The sequence below is a fragment of the Choloepus didactylus genome, chromosome 21 (assembly GCF_015220235.1).
Source record: "Choloepus didactylus isolate mChoDid1 chromosome 21, mChoDid1.pri, whole genome shotgun sequence".
Classification (NCBI taxonomy): domain Eukaryota; kingdom Metazoa; phylum Chordata; class Mammalia; order Pilosa; family Megalonychidae; genus Choloepus; species Choloepus didactylus.
The window spans coordinates 45,036,295-45,055,317 of NC_051327.1; the positions used below are offsets into that span (position 1 = coordinate 45,036,295).

At 43.2% G+C, this 19,023-nt stretch overlaps 1 protein-coding gene across 4 annotated transcripts; it reads right to left on the reverse strand.

The window, feature by feature from the left end:
• Positions 1-224: 224 nt before the first annotated feature.
• NTAN1 (N-terminal asparagine amidase) lies at positions 225-14,682 on the reverse strand. Of its 4 annotated transcripts, none has more exons than XM_037814194.1 (10): positions 14,533-14,682; positions 8,176-8,278; positions 8,034-8,099; positions 7,624-7,732; positions 5,327-5,400; positions 4,038-4,091; positions 3,472-3,525; positions 2,391-2,488; positions 966-1,079; positions 225-568 (listed from the first exon to the last, which is right to left on the reverse strand). In XM_037814194.1, exons 1-10 carry the CDS (start codon positions 14,611-14,613, stop codon positions 389-391), a joined length of 933 nt encoding a protein of 310 aa, XP_037670122.1. In that variant the 5' UTR covers positions 14,614-14,682; the 3' UTR covers positions 225-388. The 4 variants fall into 4 exon arrangements, with proteins under 4 accessions (XP_037670122.1, XP_037670125.1, XP_037670123.1 ...); XM_037814197.1 differs by lacking the exon at positions 14,533-14,682 and adding an exon at positions 14,027-14,043; XM_037814195.1 differs by lacking the exon at positions 8,176-8,278 and having other exon boundaries at positions 14,533-14,658.
• Positions 14,683-19,023: the final 4,341 nt, after the last annotated feature.

A 19,023-nucleotide genomic window follows, 5' to 3' on the forward strand; every position in this document is an offset into this window, starting at 1 on the left:
ATTATTACTGAATTATACTGTGTTTTAATTTTTTTTCCACACTCAACTGTAGAGTTTACTTTATTCGCTAATTTAGCAGAATTAGAAATACTTTATCTAAGTATCTGAAATAGCTGCATATAGAACAAGTGAGACCGGTAGCTTCTCTGCTGCCCCTTATTACTAACCAGAAAGAAAAAGCTGGACATCAACTTTTTAGTAAAGCAAAAAGTAAATCTAAACAATTGCCTTTGCCAAAATAAGAAGATTTTATTTAGAAAGTCATGTGAAAGACACTGAGTCTGAGGCCCAGGACTCAGCCGAAATAGATTACAAATTCATAGTCTTTCCAACCCCACCAATGGTCTTTGTCATGTCAAAAAGTTGCTTTCTTTGGTAATTCCTAGTTTTAGCTTCCTGGAGAAGAGATCTTTTCCCATAAGCCGTCTTCATTTTTTTTGTAGAGTAGAGCTTTATTTCCAGGAAACAGCGTGTTGGTTGGAGACGGGTATTTTTTTAAAAACATCAAGGTAGATCTGATATGTTCAACAAAGTGGGAGGGCTCAGCCAGAGGTGATGTGGAAAGGTTCTGAAAAAATAAGATTATTACCATTCGAGAAGAGTAACTTTGCTCTGTTCCCCTACACACAAATTGCTTTGTGTTTCTTAGACATTGATCAAGATATTTTTGGAATACTGTGTGTCTGTGTGTATATACAACTTGTAAAATTTCAAAAGAAACAAGTTGCTGGGTTAGTGAGAAAAAAGCAGTGGATTGCTTCTGCTTTCCTATGCAGATTCCTATCCAAGACATTACATCTTATTCCCAAGTGATATAGACGTTAAATGGGGTTTTGCAAGTTGCATCCTAAAAACCATGCCCAAAAAAGGAAAAGCAGCTGTTACCTAGTCTCAACCCTTTTTTTCTTACAGATGGGGAACCAGGGTCCAGAGATTTAAGACTTATCCAACCTGTAAATTCTCACCTCTAGTATTTGCTTATCATCTTGCTGCAGCCAGAAATCTACATGTGGAAATGGCATCCAGTAATACGGTCCTATACGGAGTTGTTCTGTCTTTGCATCATATATGCTAATCATCTAAAAAAGAACATTTCAAGGTAGAATTTCAGGAATGTCATCCACCTCTCAAACCTTACTATTCATGCAAGCTCCAGTGTAATCTAGTATTTAAGGATAAAAAGCTTCTTAAAAATTCTGTCTCACGTAAGATCAAAAGCTGCCACTTACTGCATACTTACAGTGTGTTTGGTTCTTCACTTTACGGGTAACAGACACTATTTTGTTTAGTCCTGACAATACTCCTGCAGGAAGATGGCATTTCCCCCACTTTGGGTGAAAACCTGCTTCAGAAAGGTGAGGCCCACTGCCCACAGCCACCTGTCCACAAGGCATCAGAGCAGCCGGGCATCACACCCAGTGTGTTTGGCTAAAGTCCATGCTCCTCCCTGCTACATAAACATTGCCTCTTCATTTATACCCCAAGTGAATTGCAACTTACAAGCACACAATGCCTGTTGCCCCATCACAAGAAAGGAAAAACGAGTTTGCAAAAACTAATTTACCAACTGACCAGTTCTCTGAATTCTTAATTTCCAGTGGTAGTTTTCAGCTTAACCAGCGGTGTTCAGTTTTGGTTTCTGAGACTGAAATATATTCTTCTGAATATTAACTAAATTAAGGTTTATTATGCTACTTGAGAAATTGCATAAGGAATCCTAAAAATGTTAAAGGGTTTACAAAACCACTGAATCCAAACATACTCTCCAGTGAGAATGTCAGCATTACAGAAATGAGATTTCTTTTTGGGTGCTCTGAAGGTGATATCTGTTTTTTTCACCCTATAAGCAATTTAAAAGAATTATTTCACCCACTCCTCAAATAGCATGTATTAGATTTTTACCATGAGCTTTTAAAATTAAATTTTTTTATTGAAAAGCACCCTAAAGAAATCAGAATTTTAAGTTAATTTGATCACTCTTGCAGGTAAATTAAGTCCTACCAGCAAATTGATCTTCAGTGACTTGGTCCAAAGGAATGCAAGATCCCAAGGTGCAGAGGGGAGAAACCTCTTTCTTGCCCCTTCCTGGCTTTCCTTGCTTTGTTGACATGTAAAGTCCTCACAAAGTAAAAAGGATTCATTTTCTTTAGATCTGGATGCTGTGGGTTCTCACACACCCCTCTCTCTACACCTTTAGGCAGAGAACTAAGTTCTTGAGCTATACTCTAAAAACATTTATTCTTCTTCTACGGGTGTGTGTGTTGTTCCTTGATAATTTACAGCTTCAAAGAAGTTGACATAAACTTGTCATTTCTAAGATCTATAAAAATCGAGGCTTATAGGTTTGATGCCCCCCCCAACCCATAACACAAAGAAAATTTCAAACTCACAGGTCCTCCTGTTAGAGCTCGCGCAGCACGCAGCTCCTCCTCTGGACCTCGATCTTGAAAGGAGGCTCTGTATATCTCTGCAGTTTTAATGTTGACAGCTGTGAGGGACAACAGATGACTTTCAACTGACAAAAGACTTAAAATGGAAAATGTATACAGTCTTACATTTCTACAACCATAAGGAAGAGAAAAAAATATGGATAAAAGGACTCGGTGAGAGAGAGAAGAATGGAAATTGAACAAAATTACCCTTAAGTGCCTCTAGGTCCCCCTTCTGAAAGGGAAATATACAACCGTTTAGCCAAGCATCTCACTGAAAATAGTTGAGGCCTGAGTTGAGCTACTCATCGGAAGACTCTGTTCCAAAGAGAGCTGCTCCTCACACAGAACAGCTAACCCCCCTGGATGCACATTCTTCAAGCAGGCATGGGCCGAAGCCCCCTGCTCAGCCCTGCGGCCAGATGTGCTACGTATGGCTGGGAACAGAAGGCTGGCCTGCGAGCCTAGCAAAGTCTGTTCTTGTTTGTGTGAATTTTTACTCTTTACTATTACAGACATATTTAAAGAGAATAAAATAAATAAATAATAAGATATTAACAGATAAGGTAGAAGCGCTCTGCAAGCACAGCCAGTTTTATCCCGTAAGCTCGGAATACTAGGGGCTGTCACAGGAGGGAGGCTGTGGGGTCTTCTTTAGCCTGATGGCTTTACACTTCCTTTTGTAGAATTTCCATTGAAACCTTACTTGGTTCCCTATGTAGAAGATTAAAATGCCTCCCTGACCCCAGCACACCTGGCCTCCATGGAGGGAAGAAATGCGGAGAGTGTTCTGGGAGGGCACATCTATACTTTATACTTACTGCCTTGTTCTTCACGGTCTTACACTGTGGATATTCTCTCTTTTCTAGGAAAAGGTTAGAGAGGTCCAGCTACTTGCCCAAGGCCCCCAGTGAATATACGGAGGAGCTAGGTAGGATATGAACCTCAGGCGGAAGAGACTGCCAGCAGTGGGGAATCACTATTTTGCCCACCTTGTCAATGTGTACCTAAGCCTCCAATGCTGAAATAAGCACCTACTTACCAATGCCATAAATTATTGGAAAGTGTTTTTCATTTTCTTCTCGGTCATTTAATTCTAACAAATAAAAAGAAAAATGTAAATATTAAACAGTTGTTTAATATTTTGCATAATAGTGGCCAGGAGGGATCCCGGCCATTGCAAAGTGGCGGTGGTGGTGGTGGTGGGCACATCCAGGAAATAAATGGGACTGTTTTCTTGTTTCCCTGCTGAGAGGCACGGCAGTCAGATTAATATTGAACAAACTGCCATGCCCAGAATTTGCACCTCCTGGCAATCTGCTGTGCAAGGTGGTAGCTCCTCTGAGATCCAGTCCCTTTTTCCTTTCCAGGAGTACAGAGAAGCTTCTGAAAATCTCAAGGATGGAACAATGAGTTGTATTTAACGGGGCTCAGCATCTGCACTAAAGGCTGTTCCAGCAGATGGGAAAAGCCAGAGCCCAAAGTCAGCGAAGCCCCCAGCTAATTGGACTTCTCCCACTGAGGTACTGATGCAAGGTCCTACTTGCAGGAGAAGGGTATAAAAAGTTCCTAAAATCTGCTTTGTTTGGGAAAGATAGCAGCACTTACCTGTCACACATAATGTCACCAAGTGAATATCATCTTCTTGTCTGTCAAATTCACCTACAATTAGAATTTTAAAACTGGATGTTAAAAAAGTTCTTTAATTAGCAGAACATACTCTGAGCAATATAAGAGGACAGAGGGACGGAAGCCAGCTGACCAATCTCCGTTCCACTACTCTTTCAGCCACAACCTGGCCTGTCTGTCAGAGGCCAGACTCGTGAATGACCCACAGATCCCCGACTGCCGAGTGACAGACACATTCTTAGCCTCAAGACCAAAGGAAATGACAACCAAGGCTTTCCATTTTTCTCTTCATTCTGAGAGGGTTGGGGGACAGATTCATAAGAGAACATATTTACTCCTTTCCTAAGTAACTTTCTTTTCTGATTATCGGAGTCATAAAAAATTTGATCATTGTAAAAAGTCTGGAAAATACAAGAGAGTATAAGTAGGTTTTTAAAGCCCATAAGCTCAACACTGTTGATAATCATTGTATTATCTTCCATGTTTTTCTGTGCACAGCTGAGTTCATACCCTGTAGACACTTTTATATCCACTTATCCCATGTAGACAATTTTATATCCGGATTTTTTTGCACACAGGCATTTTTCCATGTAATTGAAACCTTTTCCTAAGTATTAATTTAATGGCCATGTAATTATCCCCCTTCTGAAGGTCATTCACATTGTTTTCTGTTATAACTAATGCTTTACCTCTCATCTTTGGGCACAAATCTCTGCACATATCAGATTATTTTCTTAGAATAGATTCCCAGATGAGGACTTACTGGGTCAAAGGATACGAACCTTTTAAAGACCTTGGACACGGTGCCAGACTGCTTTCCCAACAGGTTGTCCCAATTTACTTTCCAGCACTGTGAGTTTGCTTACCTCACTGCCTCATGGTTAACTCTGAACCATCTCTTTTTTTTAAAACAGAAAAAAATGCAAATTTAATAAAGAAAATCAGTGTTGTTTTAATTTTCTGCAGCAGATGAAAACAGACATTTCTGCCAGCAGGCTGGTTCGGTTTTACACAATTCAGGATGTTTACCATTTTGGAATGAATCAATTTCTATTTTAAATGACAATCTTGTCTCCATGCCTGTCAGCCCCCAGCCATTTAGCTCTATGCTTTGCAATCTTTATGCTAAGATTCCAAACTGAGTGGTTCCTGTTTCTTTACATTGCTCAAGTACTGTGCCTCTCTTAGGTTTTGTATTAATTGGGATTTTTATCCAAGCAAAAATAGGTAGAAATTTTTATCAAATTTGGGGGGGGGGGGGAACTTACTAAGAAGTTGATGAGTAAGTTTTTGTGACAACTGCCTATCGTCACTGAAGCCTCCCACGAGGTGTACTTCCAGCCTGGCAAAGAGATGGGACGGAGGTCAGAGGCCAGCACAACACACTGACAGTGGGCACTGGCTTCACTTTGAATTTTAGTTCTCAGCGTCCATGAACCATTGTTCTACAGCAGTGCTTCTGAGCCTTTATCCTGACGGTATGGCACACCGGGCAAAGAGTGAGGGTGCCAAGGCCAGGAGCTTCTGGGAATCTGCTGAGGCCTGAGGAGACCTACATCTTAACACAAATGTTATGCCTAGATACAGGGAATGAGAGATGCTGTTCTAGAAGAATACAATCGTATCACGTTATTTACCCACCCAAAGCAGGATACTTCCAAAAACCTCTTAAAGGTCTTAGCCTAAGAGGACTAGGGTGTGGGACTGGGAAGGGAAGAAAACTTCTGTTGATTAAAAGCCCATCTGTGGAGGGACTGAATTAGATCCTTGAAAGGTTTTCTTATTTCATGTCCACCATGTCTTGGTGAGAGAGAGATTCTCATCTCCACTTTATAGAGGAGGAAACTGGGGGGTCCTCACATAAAACCTGGGTCTGTCTGTTTCTAAGGCACCTGTTCTATTCCACTACACTAACTTTTCCCAAAGTGTGTTCCTCTGAACATTATCCACATGAGACGGGGAAAAAAGATGTTCCTGGAATTAAGTAAGTACAAGAAATCCTGTCTTAGTAGTCCCTCCCTAGGGAGTCACAATGCACATTAGCAAAAAATAAGGCTCTAAGAGACTGCACAATTTAAAAACCAAACTAATTTTCTTTAACCCTGAGTTTCCCACCCACTTGTCTACCAAACCCCCTTTTCCATGGCCTCCAACAACCTGGGAAACTAGTGCTTGGGAAAGCACTGCCATATTTCACACTGCCTTCTACTGAGAGACAAAAACTTCCAGGGAAAAAGCCAGAATCTTATGTGTATCCAGTACCAGGCCTAGCATCAAGTGGCCTCATAACAGACATTAAAGTAGTAAGAGGCTTTGCCCTCCACTGAACTGCCATGTTTGCCTGCCGAATCACAGTTTCAGCAAACCTTCCAGCGTGCCCAAGAGACTGGGACTATCTCACAGTCATGTTCTGAGAGTCACAGACTTGGCCTGTGGGCAGGTGGAGTTATTTAATCTACGGAGCCCAGTGCAAAATGAAACTCCAGGACCTTTGGAAGCACAGGGTCCGGTGTGACTGCACGGGTCACAGGCCCCCGAAGCCAGGCCTGCCTGTGGCCTAGACTCAGCTGGAAGAAGAATTAAAATAAAAAGTTGATCTGTATTACACTAATGGAACCCTAAAAGAAAGGGTTTTTGTTTTTAAATCCCTGGGGCCCTAAGAACTTGTACGCAACAGGAACTATTTGTTCAATGGCTACCTTAGACTTCAAATGAGAGAAATGCCTGCAACGTCTAGAAAATGAGAAATGGGGAGACAGGAAGAGGGGCTACATGTGCGAGCACTGGTTTTACAGGCAGACCTGTGTCCCAGGCCGGCCACTTAGCCAGCTTTGTGACTCCAGGTAAGACGAATCTCAACCTCCTCCTCTGCAAAATGGAGACAGCAGACACTTCCTATAACCACTGAGAGGATCAGATGCTGTAGTGGATGGTCAGATCAGAGGACAGTCCTTTACAGCAGCCCACGGAGAAACCACTGACCCAGTGAATTTTAAAACTGCCACTCCATTCCACCTAGCCAACCCCATGCCTCTTTGCTGCTTTATTTTTCTCCACAGTCCTTTTCACCATTTAACATCCTATATAGTTTATTGACTGTCTCCTTGCATTAGAATATGAAGACCTTGGGGGGCAGGTTTTCTCATCTACTCAGCTCACTGCTATGTCCTTGGCACCTATAATAGGTTTTTGCTCACAGGAAGCAGTCAACAGATAACTGCAGAGTGAATGAATAACTGAAAGAAGAGATACCACATCTAGGATAACAGAACAAAGCCTGATGACACAGTAACATATATTCAATAACATACTGAAAATAAAACTACAGGTTCAACATCAAACCTTCCATTTAAAATCCAGTACTGCTTCCTTGCCCAGGCGCTTCATCTATTCACTCAACAACTACTGGCCGAGTGCCAACACTGGGCCAACTTCTGCTCTAGGGGAACAAGGCAGACATTGTGATGCTGACATTCTATGTTGCCGTAACCGCTTCCACAGCCATTTCCTCTACACAATGGTGCACAGTTCCCAATGTCACATAATAGTGTGTCGTGGAGCTCACCTTCCACATTGAGTGTGGTTGGAAAAGGATTTTATGGAGTTCATGATCAAGGGGACCTCAGCTTTGGTGTCGGTTCCATCACAATGTGTCAAGCAGGTAGCCCCATTACCTGAAGAACAAGGGTGAAAGGACTCATGTTATTTCCAGTGAGAACTCAAAAAGCAAGCCAAGTCTACTCCTGTCCCTTTGGACCTCCTCATCTTTGAATGTCCTGCAAGAAAAGAAATAGGACAGCATGTGCTGCCCAGCCAACCCATTCTGACCAAGGCCACAGGGAGATACCATGCAGGCTAGAAAAAAGGTGAGCAAAGTCAGGTTTCAAATAGGACACCAGGAAACTCAAATTGAAAAATTATAAGTTCCCAAATGTTGGGTCGGTTAAGTAATGATTTCCTTCATCTCTCTCATACCTGTGTGCCTCAGGACCACAATGTGACAAGTGGTGGCATCATCAGAACCCAGAATGGAGATGGAGCCTGTTTAAAAAAGAAATAAAATAAAATATCCAATAGCCTTTTGTGATCATGCCCAATTCACTGCTTCCTAACCTACCATCCTTTGGGGAGGTCACTGCAAGCTCTCTTTGCTGAACATACAGAAGGCCCTGGGGTCCCACTTGTTGAACAGACTGACCTCTGAGAAGTCTGGCTCTTTCCTGTTTAATTAAAAAAAAATAAAATAGTGATGTAAATTAGTGAGGCTTGAATAACTAGAGAGGAGGAGAGAGCCAAAGTGTACTCAAAGTGGGAAACACTAGTATGTCAGAAGTGTGTGTATTACTTGACCGAAAGGCTAAAATAAAAAGGCAACAATAATAAGCACTTGGAACAATGCAAAGAAAACAATGAAATTCTGGGTTTTTGCCTACAAATCAAGATTTTAGTACCTATGAAACAAGATCACAGTTCTTTACTAATGAGTGTGAGACTCTCAACAATTTTACAATTGTAAAGAGAATCCAGTTACATGGAATAATGGATTGGGTGGCTCAGAAATCACATCCCTTCATTGACTTTAAAGAGGAAGAGGGGTTAAGAACTTCCCTATCCCCTAATCTCTTTAACCTGGAAACCCCACTTCTGGAAATCTTTATTGAGGAAATAAACCCAAATGCATTTAGCATTGTGTCATTCAGTGAGGCAAAAAGCTGGGAACAGCATCAGAAGAGGTGAGTGAATTATGCTGAACCAGCTCACAACCACTGGCTGCACAGTTGTGAAAAATGAAGACTGTAGGAAAATAGTTTTGACATGTTAACTGAAAAGTAAAATACAAAGACAAAAATTTGAAAAAAGAGCTATAAACACACTGTTAATATAACACTGCTAAAATGAAGATACACATAGGAAAAAATACCGGAGGGAAATTCACCAATATGACCAAGGTTGTGTGGGAATGGAGCAAATGTGAGTGATTTTTGAGTGAGTCTACTGCTGTGTGTGGTCTTTTCGCTATACTCTAAATGTTCTATGATACAGTTATGCTATTATTAAATGGAAAAACAAAAAGGACCTCTCATAAATAAACAAATTTATGAAAGGGATATGTTAGTATTAGGTGCCCCAAATTTGACTAATAGAATATTTACATACATTCTTCTGCAATAAGTCTGTTAAAAAAAAAAAAAAAAAAGTTAGGTGGTTAACTTCATGAATGAAACCCGAATTAAACTTTTGTTTTCAGTAATGTCAAATTGAGACAACACTGAAATACATCATAATTTCCTTTTTAACTGCCACAAGTTCTTATTCAATTGAGTAAATATTGCGTATGTAGATATTGCCTTGAGAATGCTTGTAGTCTTAAAATTTAGGTTTCTCACCATTTCTCATGACTGGTGCTAATTTAGATTAGTGTTTGGTTACTTAAAATTCAAGATGCAATTAGTTCAAGATGCAATTAGTAGAGGACCTAGCGATAGACAGCAAATAGTGAAGGGGGAACGATAATCTAATAACAGATAAGTTATGGAGAGTAATCTTAATGTTATGGGAATACTCAGGAACGACTATGGTTTGTTAATTTTTGGGGGGTATGGTAGGAACATTTTGGAAGCAATGTAGTCATTTTAGTTTATTTGTTTTTGTTATTCCTTTGGTTATAGTTTGTTTATTTTCTTGGGTTAGGGTAGGAACATGTTGGAAGCAATGTCATTATTTTAGGTTATTAGTTTTTCTTATTCCTTTTCTCGGTTATGGTTTCCTAATTTTCTTGGGGTGTGGAAGGAACATGTTGGAAGCAATGTAGTTATTTTAGGTTATTTGTTTTTCTTATTCCTTTGTTTTGGTTTTGTTTGAAATTTTTTTTGTTTGTTTTTTAATTTTTTGATAAATAAAGTTAAAACAATACAAGATGCAATCAATACAATGATCAGTTTATTAGGGACAGCGTGTTCTCCTTTTAAAAAATTTCCATTAATTGGAAGCAAGGCAGTGATCAAAAGGAGACAAGACTCTCTACTTGAGATATAAACTAAAGGTGCAATGGTGGTATAAAATTAAATTAGCAAGACAGCTTTGCTGGGTGTAGAAGTCAAAGAGAATTGGATGTGGTTGATTGTTCTAACGCTTACAACACCAGGTATCAGTGAGAACTTCATTTTCATACCACTTCTCACCCCACCTTAATTTAAAATAACATAAGAGAGAATTCAGAATTCCCTTTTTATTATTCCTTAAGTAAGTATTAACTTACGTTTTGCTTTGTTCTTTCCTGGGTGTGGGGGTGGGGGGAGAGGGTGGGTGAGCTGAGTAAAGGCAAATTTTTACCCCTCATTTTCACAACTGGGTCACCACCCAAAAGCAAAGCTATTCGTTAGAAATGAATTATCACTTTCATAACAAAAGCAAAAATCACTGCTCTTTTCGACACAGCTATTTCCCAAAGAAATAAAAGCAAAAATTCTCAGAAGACACGATGCCACCAACATCTAAAACAGGATGTTGCTTTGTCTTCCACTTTAAGGAATGAAAAAATGTTTAGCCCAACAGCTTCTTTTTGGGAAAAATGCACAGTCCTATTTTATAAACTCATGAACGTTCTGAAATAAAAGTAGCCCCAGTTTTCTCAAATTCTAATACTGTGAGGACCCTAATATTCACTAGTATCTTTTCCCTCAGTCTCTCCTACTACCCCTCATCCTCATTTCCCAATATTTATTCACAGTTCTATTTTCTTAACCCAGGGTCAGCAAACTTTTTCTGAAAAGGACCAGATAGTCCATTTTTTAGGCTTTGCAGAATGTACACTCCCCTGCAACTACTCAGCTCAAAAGCAGCCAGAGACAATATGTAAGCAAATGGGCATGACTGTGTGCCAATAAAACTTTATTTAAGGACATTGAAATGTGAATTTCCTATAATTTTCACATCATTGAATACTGTTTTGTTTGTTACTTGTTTTATAACCACTTAAAAAGGCAAAGCCCATTCTTGGCTCGCAGGCAGTACAAAAACAGGATTTGGCCCGTGGGCTGTAGTTTGCTGATTCCTGTCTCACTCAGCCAATCCCTCAGCTGTAACCTCGGGGATGATCCTAGAGCCCATTAGCTGGGCTGCCATATTCTGCCAGTTCTTTCATAAACTGGAGAGCAAGTATAAAAGTGTTTTGTGAGCTGTAAAGCACAGTGGTTGTGAGAGATTATTAGCTCTAAATTTGAGCCTTCTTTGCCATTCCCACTTGCACCGCCTTAATTCAGTCCTTTATCATCTTACATTTAAATTACTAAAATATAATTTACAAGCAGAAGACGCAGAGCAAGACGCTGCTGGGTACAGGGCCCTACCCTGCCATTCACCTCTGCCACTAACCGTGACCTTTTGGGCGCTTTGGGGTGAGGTGCTGACCCTCTGTGCTTCCGTCTCCTGCTCTGGTCAATGGGGAGAATGACGGGCGGAGAAGAGGTGTGCAACAGGCTTGCACTCGACCAGTGGGTGCCACCATTCTCCACCTGTGTCCCTGCCTCCAGTATCCCTTACCCAGTCCATCCTACTGATGGCTGCCAGCATCACTGCTTCAAAACACAGATTTTCTTACATCACTTTTCTGATCAAAAACCTTTCCAAGTCCAGCAATATATAGGAATACAAACTTTAGAAACTAATTACGGGGGCTTATAAAGATTTAGTTCTGAGAATGTTCACAGGGGGAACATAATTATCTTGCATGCTTAAATTGCAGAAACGAAATTATGTTGCATTCATGTTGTGGAAATCTATGGACCCACGAAACAAGATGTTGCGGCAATCGCTACCGAGCATATAGTGACTGCTTAAGGGTGAAAGCTCCAGACTGCACTGCCCCAGAGAACTTTCTGCAGGACGGAAATGGTCTCTCTCTGTGCTGTCTCAGACAGTAGCCACGAGCCCCATGTGGCTGCTGAGCATTGGAAATGTGGCCACTGCGACGGAGGAAAAATGTTAATATTTTATTTAATTTTCACTAACTTAAATGTCACTGCTGCATGTGTCTCATGGCTATTTTATGGGGCAGCACAGCTCGAGACTCAAGGACAGACTGCCAGGGTTCTAATCCTGGCTTCAACACTTACAGACTGTGTGACCTTGGGCAAGTTACTCAACCTCTCTGTGCCTCAACAGTCTTCATCTGTAAAATGGAGATAGCAACTACTTCATAGGGCTGGGATGCTCCGCAAGTTCCACTGTATTGCTGTTACTGTTTTTATTTTTATCATTATTATATTCTTAGCATAGCTATGGAAAGCTTACACAACATCTGGTGCTGCATACTCACAACATATTGTTACATGAAAAAAGCACATTATAAAACAGACTATATTGTATGTTACCATTTTTTAAACGTATATTACGTAGAATGAAAAACCTCTGTAAGGGTATTCCCCAAAATGTGAAGATAGCAGTGATCATAGGTAAGTTTCTTCCTTCTTTTTAATATCTTTATTTTCTATTTTTCTACAAAGAGGACAGGCTACTTGCTATAAAAATAAGAATTAATCCTTCTATTTCTTCCCATCCCTTACTGGATGAAATAATGAGCACTCTAAGTACAATAATCACTCAATCTGAGTACAACCTACCTCTCCAGGTTTGTCTTTCACTCTTTCCCTTCTCATACTCACTGCACCAGGGACACTGGCCAGCCCCGCAGCCCCACACAAATGCAGTCAGCTTGTCCAACGAGAATGCCCTCCCCACCCTCTCCTTTTCAAATCTCTCTCTTGCCTCCATCCTCCTGCCCTGAGACTGCTTCAGGGGAAAGGGATCCTCCTTCCTCCACACTCCACTCAGGAGAACTGTCCCTACCGCACAGCCCTTCTAGGCCACGTCTCCCTAACAGGCCACAACCTCCTGGGAAAGGAGCTGCCCTGACATGTCACCAGACCCCACCCTCTCTCCACATTCGGTGCCCTGCCTGGGACATCGATCCTTTTAACTTTTTATCATGGAAATTTTCAAAAAGGAGAGAGATCACCTAAACTCTTAAGGCAGCTGAAATTGTCTTCCTTGGTGAGTCCTCTGCTGGTTAACAAGTGTGACAGTTGATGGGGTCCAAGGAAAGCGCTTAGCAAATGCCTAGATCTCCTAGGCCACCATAAATGTGGCTAATATCACTAGTTTGTCTGTGAAATGCAAGTTGCGAATCACACAGAGCTGTCTGCCTTCTTGCTGTCAGTAATTCCATGTCATCCGTCAAACCCTAGTTCAGTTGTCATTTTGTTCACTCATTTATGTAACAACTATTTACAGAATGCCCACTCTTACACCAGGGGCTGCCCAAGGCTCTGAGAATACAAAGGCAATGACAGATACTCTGCTTTCAGGAAGTTTACAATCTGGGAGACAGTTCAAAGGAGAATAAACAAAACAAGTAAGCAGCAAACACAATAATTCCACACTGTGCAACTGCTACAGAAGAAACCTCAAGCATCCTCAAGCATAACTTCCCTAACCTTCCAGGCCAGGCCCTGTGTTTCACATCTCAGAGTGAAAAGGCATGTTTTTCTTTACAGCACTTAATGGTTTGTGATATTTGAGCCATTCTTTGATTAAAAAATCCCGCACACCCCCCTCCTTTAGACTGTTAACTGCCCTGAGAGCAGGGACCCTGCCCAGCCTAAGAATGTCTTGTCAGTGAATGGGGGCTTGATTATCCCCTAACTGGATCTGTGATGAGTCGAATGTTTGGTCCTGAATTTTTTCACCTTCCAAACGGTCCCTACATGAGCATGTGAATCTAATCTCAAGCGTTCAGAAATCTAATTGAGGACAAAAGCGGGGGTGGGGGGGGACCCTTCCATCAGGGCGTGGTCCTCTCCACCGACCCAGCTGGGGAAAAGCAGAGCCCTTTCTTCTGGCTAAAAATAACCGGGAGCCCTGTGCCCCAGGAGGCCGGCAAGGGGCCCCGCCAGGACGCTCCTGCTCACCGCTGTGCGAAGCACACCTTGGAATAACCTCCTGCTTCCTGAAGACACGTGGACGAGGCAACGTTCACCACGGGGAGGAGGTCCTCTGCGAGTGCCAGTGGCCAAGGAAGGGTGCCCAGATTTGCCTTAACCGGCCACGTCCGTTATGGGAGAAGGGACCGCCCAATCTGGGAATCGGGAGTTCGGGGAGCCTCAAGCCGCGGTGCTGTGCGACCTTGCGCAAGTCACCTAACCTCTCTGGGCCTCCGTCCCCGCCTCTAAAAGAGGAACCTCGGCAGATGCCCTGTAAGGTCTAAAGAAGGCAAAAAGCTCCACAGACCTCTCAAATGAAAACAGAAAGTCGGCCGCCGCGGCTCCGGATGCGCTAACCGCACCTCGGCTGCACCAAGTTTAAAATCTCTTTCGAGGGAGCGTGGGGCGGTGGCGGTGGGGAGAGGAGAGGTCTTCCCGCCCGACAGGTTACCCTCGGGTCCGCCCCGAAGCCCTCGCGCCCGGGTCCCGCTCACCTCCAGAGGCGGGTGGGCTCGTACGAGGTCCCGGGCGGACTGAGGCAGCCGCACTCGCCGCCCCTCAACGAGCAGCGGCATCGCGGAGGCTGCCGCCCCGGCAGGCCCAGGGAGGCGCTGGCCTCCCCCGCGCAGGGCCGCCTGCCGCCCCCGCCCCTCGGGTCGCCGCGCCCCGCCCAGCCCGCTGTGGGCGCTGCTGGGAAGTGGAGTCCGGAAGGAGGCTGCGCGGCCGGCAAAGGTAGGGGAAAACCAGGGCAGAGCCGCAAAGTCCCACGGGAAATGTAGTTCAAAAGCTAGGAAGAGGCTTCGGGAGCGGCTGGAGGGCTTCGTCAGGGGCGCTGGGAAATGTAGTCCCAAAGGTGTGTGGGGGTGGAGGCATCGGCCAGGGGCGGTGCACACCGCGAGAGTCTTCACCTGCAGCCTGGCTTGAGTACCTCCGTTCACCTCTGTTCAAATCCTCCGCTCTATTGTCTGACCTTGAGCAAGTCATCTGACTTTGAGAACCTGCTGTGCTGCTCCATAGGATCGTATTGAATGAGTAATGAACATAAACCCGCTTAAACTGGGAGATCTCGAACCTCGCTAGCACCCACACATTTCGAAAACACCAAGGGCACAGGGCTTGGCATCCAGTAGGCAGTCAACAGATTGGCTAGGAACCCTCGAGATAGAGCTCAGCTGTCTTCGAAAATTTGAAAATACTACTAAAATCCACCCACCGCCACAACACATTAACAAAAAGTCAGTTTATAAAAGATACAGTGGCAAGGTGAGGAAGAGATCAGACACTTAGAATTTCGTCATGCGTATTCCACTTTCTCTTCTTTCAAACGATTTCCCCTTGATAGTAACAGCTGAGTCCACCACCACCCCACCCCACCCCACCCCCAGCTTACATGCCCCATACGACACAAAATGCTCAGTGGCCACAGAAGACAGCTCGTGCATGTCCCTCAGCACCAGCTTAACCACTTGCCCAACAAAACAATTCTCTAGCTATCAGAAAATGATTTCCCTATGTTATTACACCTACATTTCTCATTTGCTCCTCACAAACCCAGATATACCTTTGATATTACAGATAAAGTAACTTGCCCATAGTTATATAAATAAGTGGTCGAAGTGAGATAAAAATCAGCTTTGTATGATTCCAAAGTCAGATGTTTCAATCACATTAGCATACTCCTAGATAGTAAGACTATAAACACTGTGATGCAGGAAAAATGAAATAAATCCCAAGTATGAAGCTCTGGACTGAGACCAGGGTTTGAATCAAGGGTGACCAATTACCAACTGTGTGACCTTGAGCAAGTTACTTAACCTCTCTGAGCCGGTTTCCTCATAGGTAGAATGGGGAAACTAATAGCATCTACCTGTTACCTGGCATATAGTAAAGAATTCAGATAGCTATTATTGGAGTTGCAGAACAGAGAACAGTCAATAAACGTAAGGCATTCTGTAAAGGCAAAAGGTCAAGAACAATATTGTGTTGGTCTGCCTGGGGCTGAAGCAGTTTGCCTTACCAAATTGAATTTTAACTTTTCAGGAGTCCCTTTCCAAGAAATTTCAGAAGGTTTATGAATATCCTAGGCTAAAAATCCTTGTGTTAAAGGATTGAGCCAGTCAGATAAGAAGGAAACCACCAATCCTGTCTATCCCCGCCAGATACTGTGGAAGCAATCGTAGGTTTCTGCCTTTGGACTAAAATCACAATACTGCAAAGCTCATTTTTTCACAAAACAAACATATGAACAATAACATCTGCCACCTCCCGCGAGGCCTGAAGGGGATCCAGGAAGCCTGGTCGGGAATCTGGGTCTAAGTCTGCGGCCAGGGCGGGGGGCGCAGCAAGGGTGGGCAGGATCCGTTCTCCAGGTCCGATTCAGAAACGACATTGCAATCGCCCACGGAGACCAGCTGGGCAGAGGCTGTGCAGTTTGGGTTACTGAACCAAGGTCACAGTTTGCAAGTTACTTAACCTCTCTGAGCCAGTTTCCTCAGAAACTGAACTAGCAGGGTGTTTCGGGAAGCCCTGAGATAGGACCCAGGCCGGGCTGTGTTCCAGAACACGCTGCAAACCTTCATCCGGGTCACAATGAAGAGGGGGTTGGAGGCTCAGCCTGGAGGTGGCAGAGATTGGCCCACATCTGTGCAAATAGAGAGTGAACTCCTGACAATTTGCACCTGAAAAAGAGGAGAAAGTGTCACCAGGAAGTGGGTTTCACTGGGCCCAGCCAAAGTGGCACGAGGCCTTCTTGCACCTCCCTGGCCACCCTCCCCGCAACTTCCCCTCAACCCAGGAGACGGCCTCACCTTCCTCTTGCAACCAGGAAACCTCAGCCTTCTGGAACTCCCCACACATCTGTGTGAATTTAGCCCTGGCCACCCGCTCCAGCCAACTTTAACAGCACCCCCCCCCCAACACACACACACACATACACACACCTCGCCCACATGCCCACCTCCTGCTGGGCTCCCCCGTCTGCCTCTTCCAGACCATCTCCTCTCCACTTGGCAGCCAAAGGTATTTCTAAAATGAAATCTGGCCCACAGCCCCTTCCACAGTTCCACAGTTCCTAATGCCCTCGAGTTCAAGTCCCTTTCCTCAGACACACCAGGACCTTCATCACAACGGAGGACCCCCTAGTCAGTTCCGTCATCCGACAAACACCCCAAACACAGCCTTGGGGCTCCTGCCCTGCCTACCTCACAAGATGGCTGACTGCAAGGTTCAAACTATATATATATGAAAGTGTTTAAAACTGTAAGCACATCACATTATTCTATGGTCAATATGTAGCAAGAACATGAAGATCATGAGCTCTCCCCTGGGAAATAATCTGAGAAAAGCGATTCACCGAAAGTAGAAAACAAAATCAAACCACCATCACAACCAAACCAAAACCACCCTCCACTAACGGAAGATGCTTCTGCAGCTTTCTCCGTAATAGTGACAATAATCATCATGATCAACTTTTAAGGAATGGTATAATCTTAGTACAGCAACACTGTGATGTGTATCACGACCATTAGAAAAATATGAACATTATGTAGAAACTTGGTAAATATTTAGTGAATCCAAATTAGTATCTGTAGTATAAGGACAACTAAAAAATGCATATGGTGAACTGAAATACACAGAAACCAAGCATTTGATGAGTTAGCATGGCAGAGTATGTGTGGTCATCTAGTGAAAAAAAAACAGTGTGAAGCAATGGATGGTTCTCAACTCTGTCTGCACCTTAGCACCAGCTTGAGGGTATGTGTGTGTGTGTGTGTGGGGGGGGGGTGCTTTTAAAAACATCAATGGCATGAGTTCACGCACATGAAATATCTAAAATAAGCACTCATAAAGAGAAAGTAAATTAGAGGTGGCCAGGGACTGGTGGGAGTGGGGAATGAGTGAGCAGTTACTGCTTCAAGGATACAGTTTCTGTTTTGGGTGATTGAATGTTTTGGTATCGGATGGTGGGATGGCAGCACAACATTTAAAATGTAATGGATGCTATTGTATACTTAAAATAGTTGAAATGTCAAGTTTTTTATGTTAGCAAAACACAACCCAAAACAGATCAATGCTCAGGCCCCTTTCCCACGAGATTCTGATTTAATTGGATGGTGTTGAGCCTGGGCATCCAGTTTTTCAAAGCTCCCCAGAGGATTCTAAGGCACAACCAGGGTTAGGAAGCACTATCATAAGCAGTTCCTGCTGGGGAAGCACTGACCCTCTCTCTCCAGTTCAGATCTCCTAAGTAGGCACTAAGGAGGTACTATGGAAGAAGTGGAAGTTATCTTGGCTTCAAGACGACCTTTCCATGAAAGTGCTTCCTGCTTAACTAGGTTTCTCAAGAGCAAACCAAACAACAGCTGTGCTTAAGTGAATACGTGCACTTCTACTGAATCCTCACAACTCGAAAACAGGTATTAATTATTTCCATTTTACAGCTCAATGAAAGTGGGGCTCAGACGGTAGGTAACTTGCTGAAAGTCATGCACCTGGTTGGGAAGGGCAGCCAGGCCTGACACCCACCGGCCCTTTTGCCACACCTGCATAAATCAGCCACATCTCATTAAGGAGGACCCAACCAGAGCATGAAGAACAACAAAGACCTGAAAACTCCAACCCAATTGAAGATTCACGTTTCAGAAGAGGGATAGAAAAATCCCATTGTTTTTATATAATTTCTAAGGAGTTTCATATTTTTTTTTCCAAAAAGGTTCCTTTTAAAACATGTAACTCTTTTGAAAATGTTTGCTTCTCAAGTTCAAGACTCAGTCATCCTTGGCAGAGTGCAATCGGGCAGTTACTGATCCTTCAGACGATGCACCTGGAAGTCACCCTCATCACTGATGTGCAATTTATTTCTGAACACTCCCAACCACACTGGCAATATTTTCTGCTTTTTAATAGTGAAGGTTCAAATAGCAGTTTTCCATAGCAAAATGATGCTTTCATACATTGGATCAGTAAAAAGCACACAGAAAACAATA

What these genes read in the sequence shown, in the direction of transcription:
- NTAN1 (XM_037814194.1), bottom strand. Translation starts at nt 14,613, where the DNA reads ATGCCGCTGCTCGTTGAGGGGCGGCGAGTGCGGCTGCCTCAGTCCGCC. An exon ending in TGTGGTCCTGAGGCACACAG is followed by an intron (nt 7,733 to 8,033) that starts GTATGAGAGAGA and finishes CTTGTTCTTCAG; the next exon opens with GTAATGGGGCTACCTGCTTG. An exon ending in TCCAATAATTTATGGCATTG is followed by an intron (nt 2,489 to 3,471) that starts GTAAGTAGGTGC and finishes TGTCCCTCACAG; the next exon opens with CTGTCAACATTAAAACTGCA.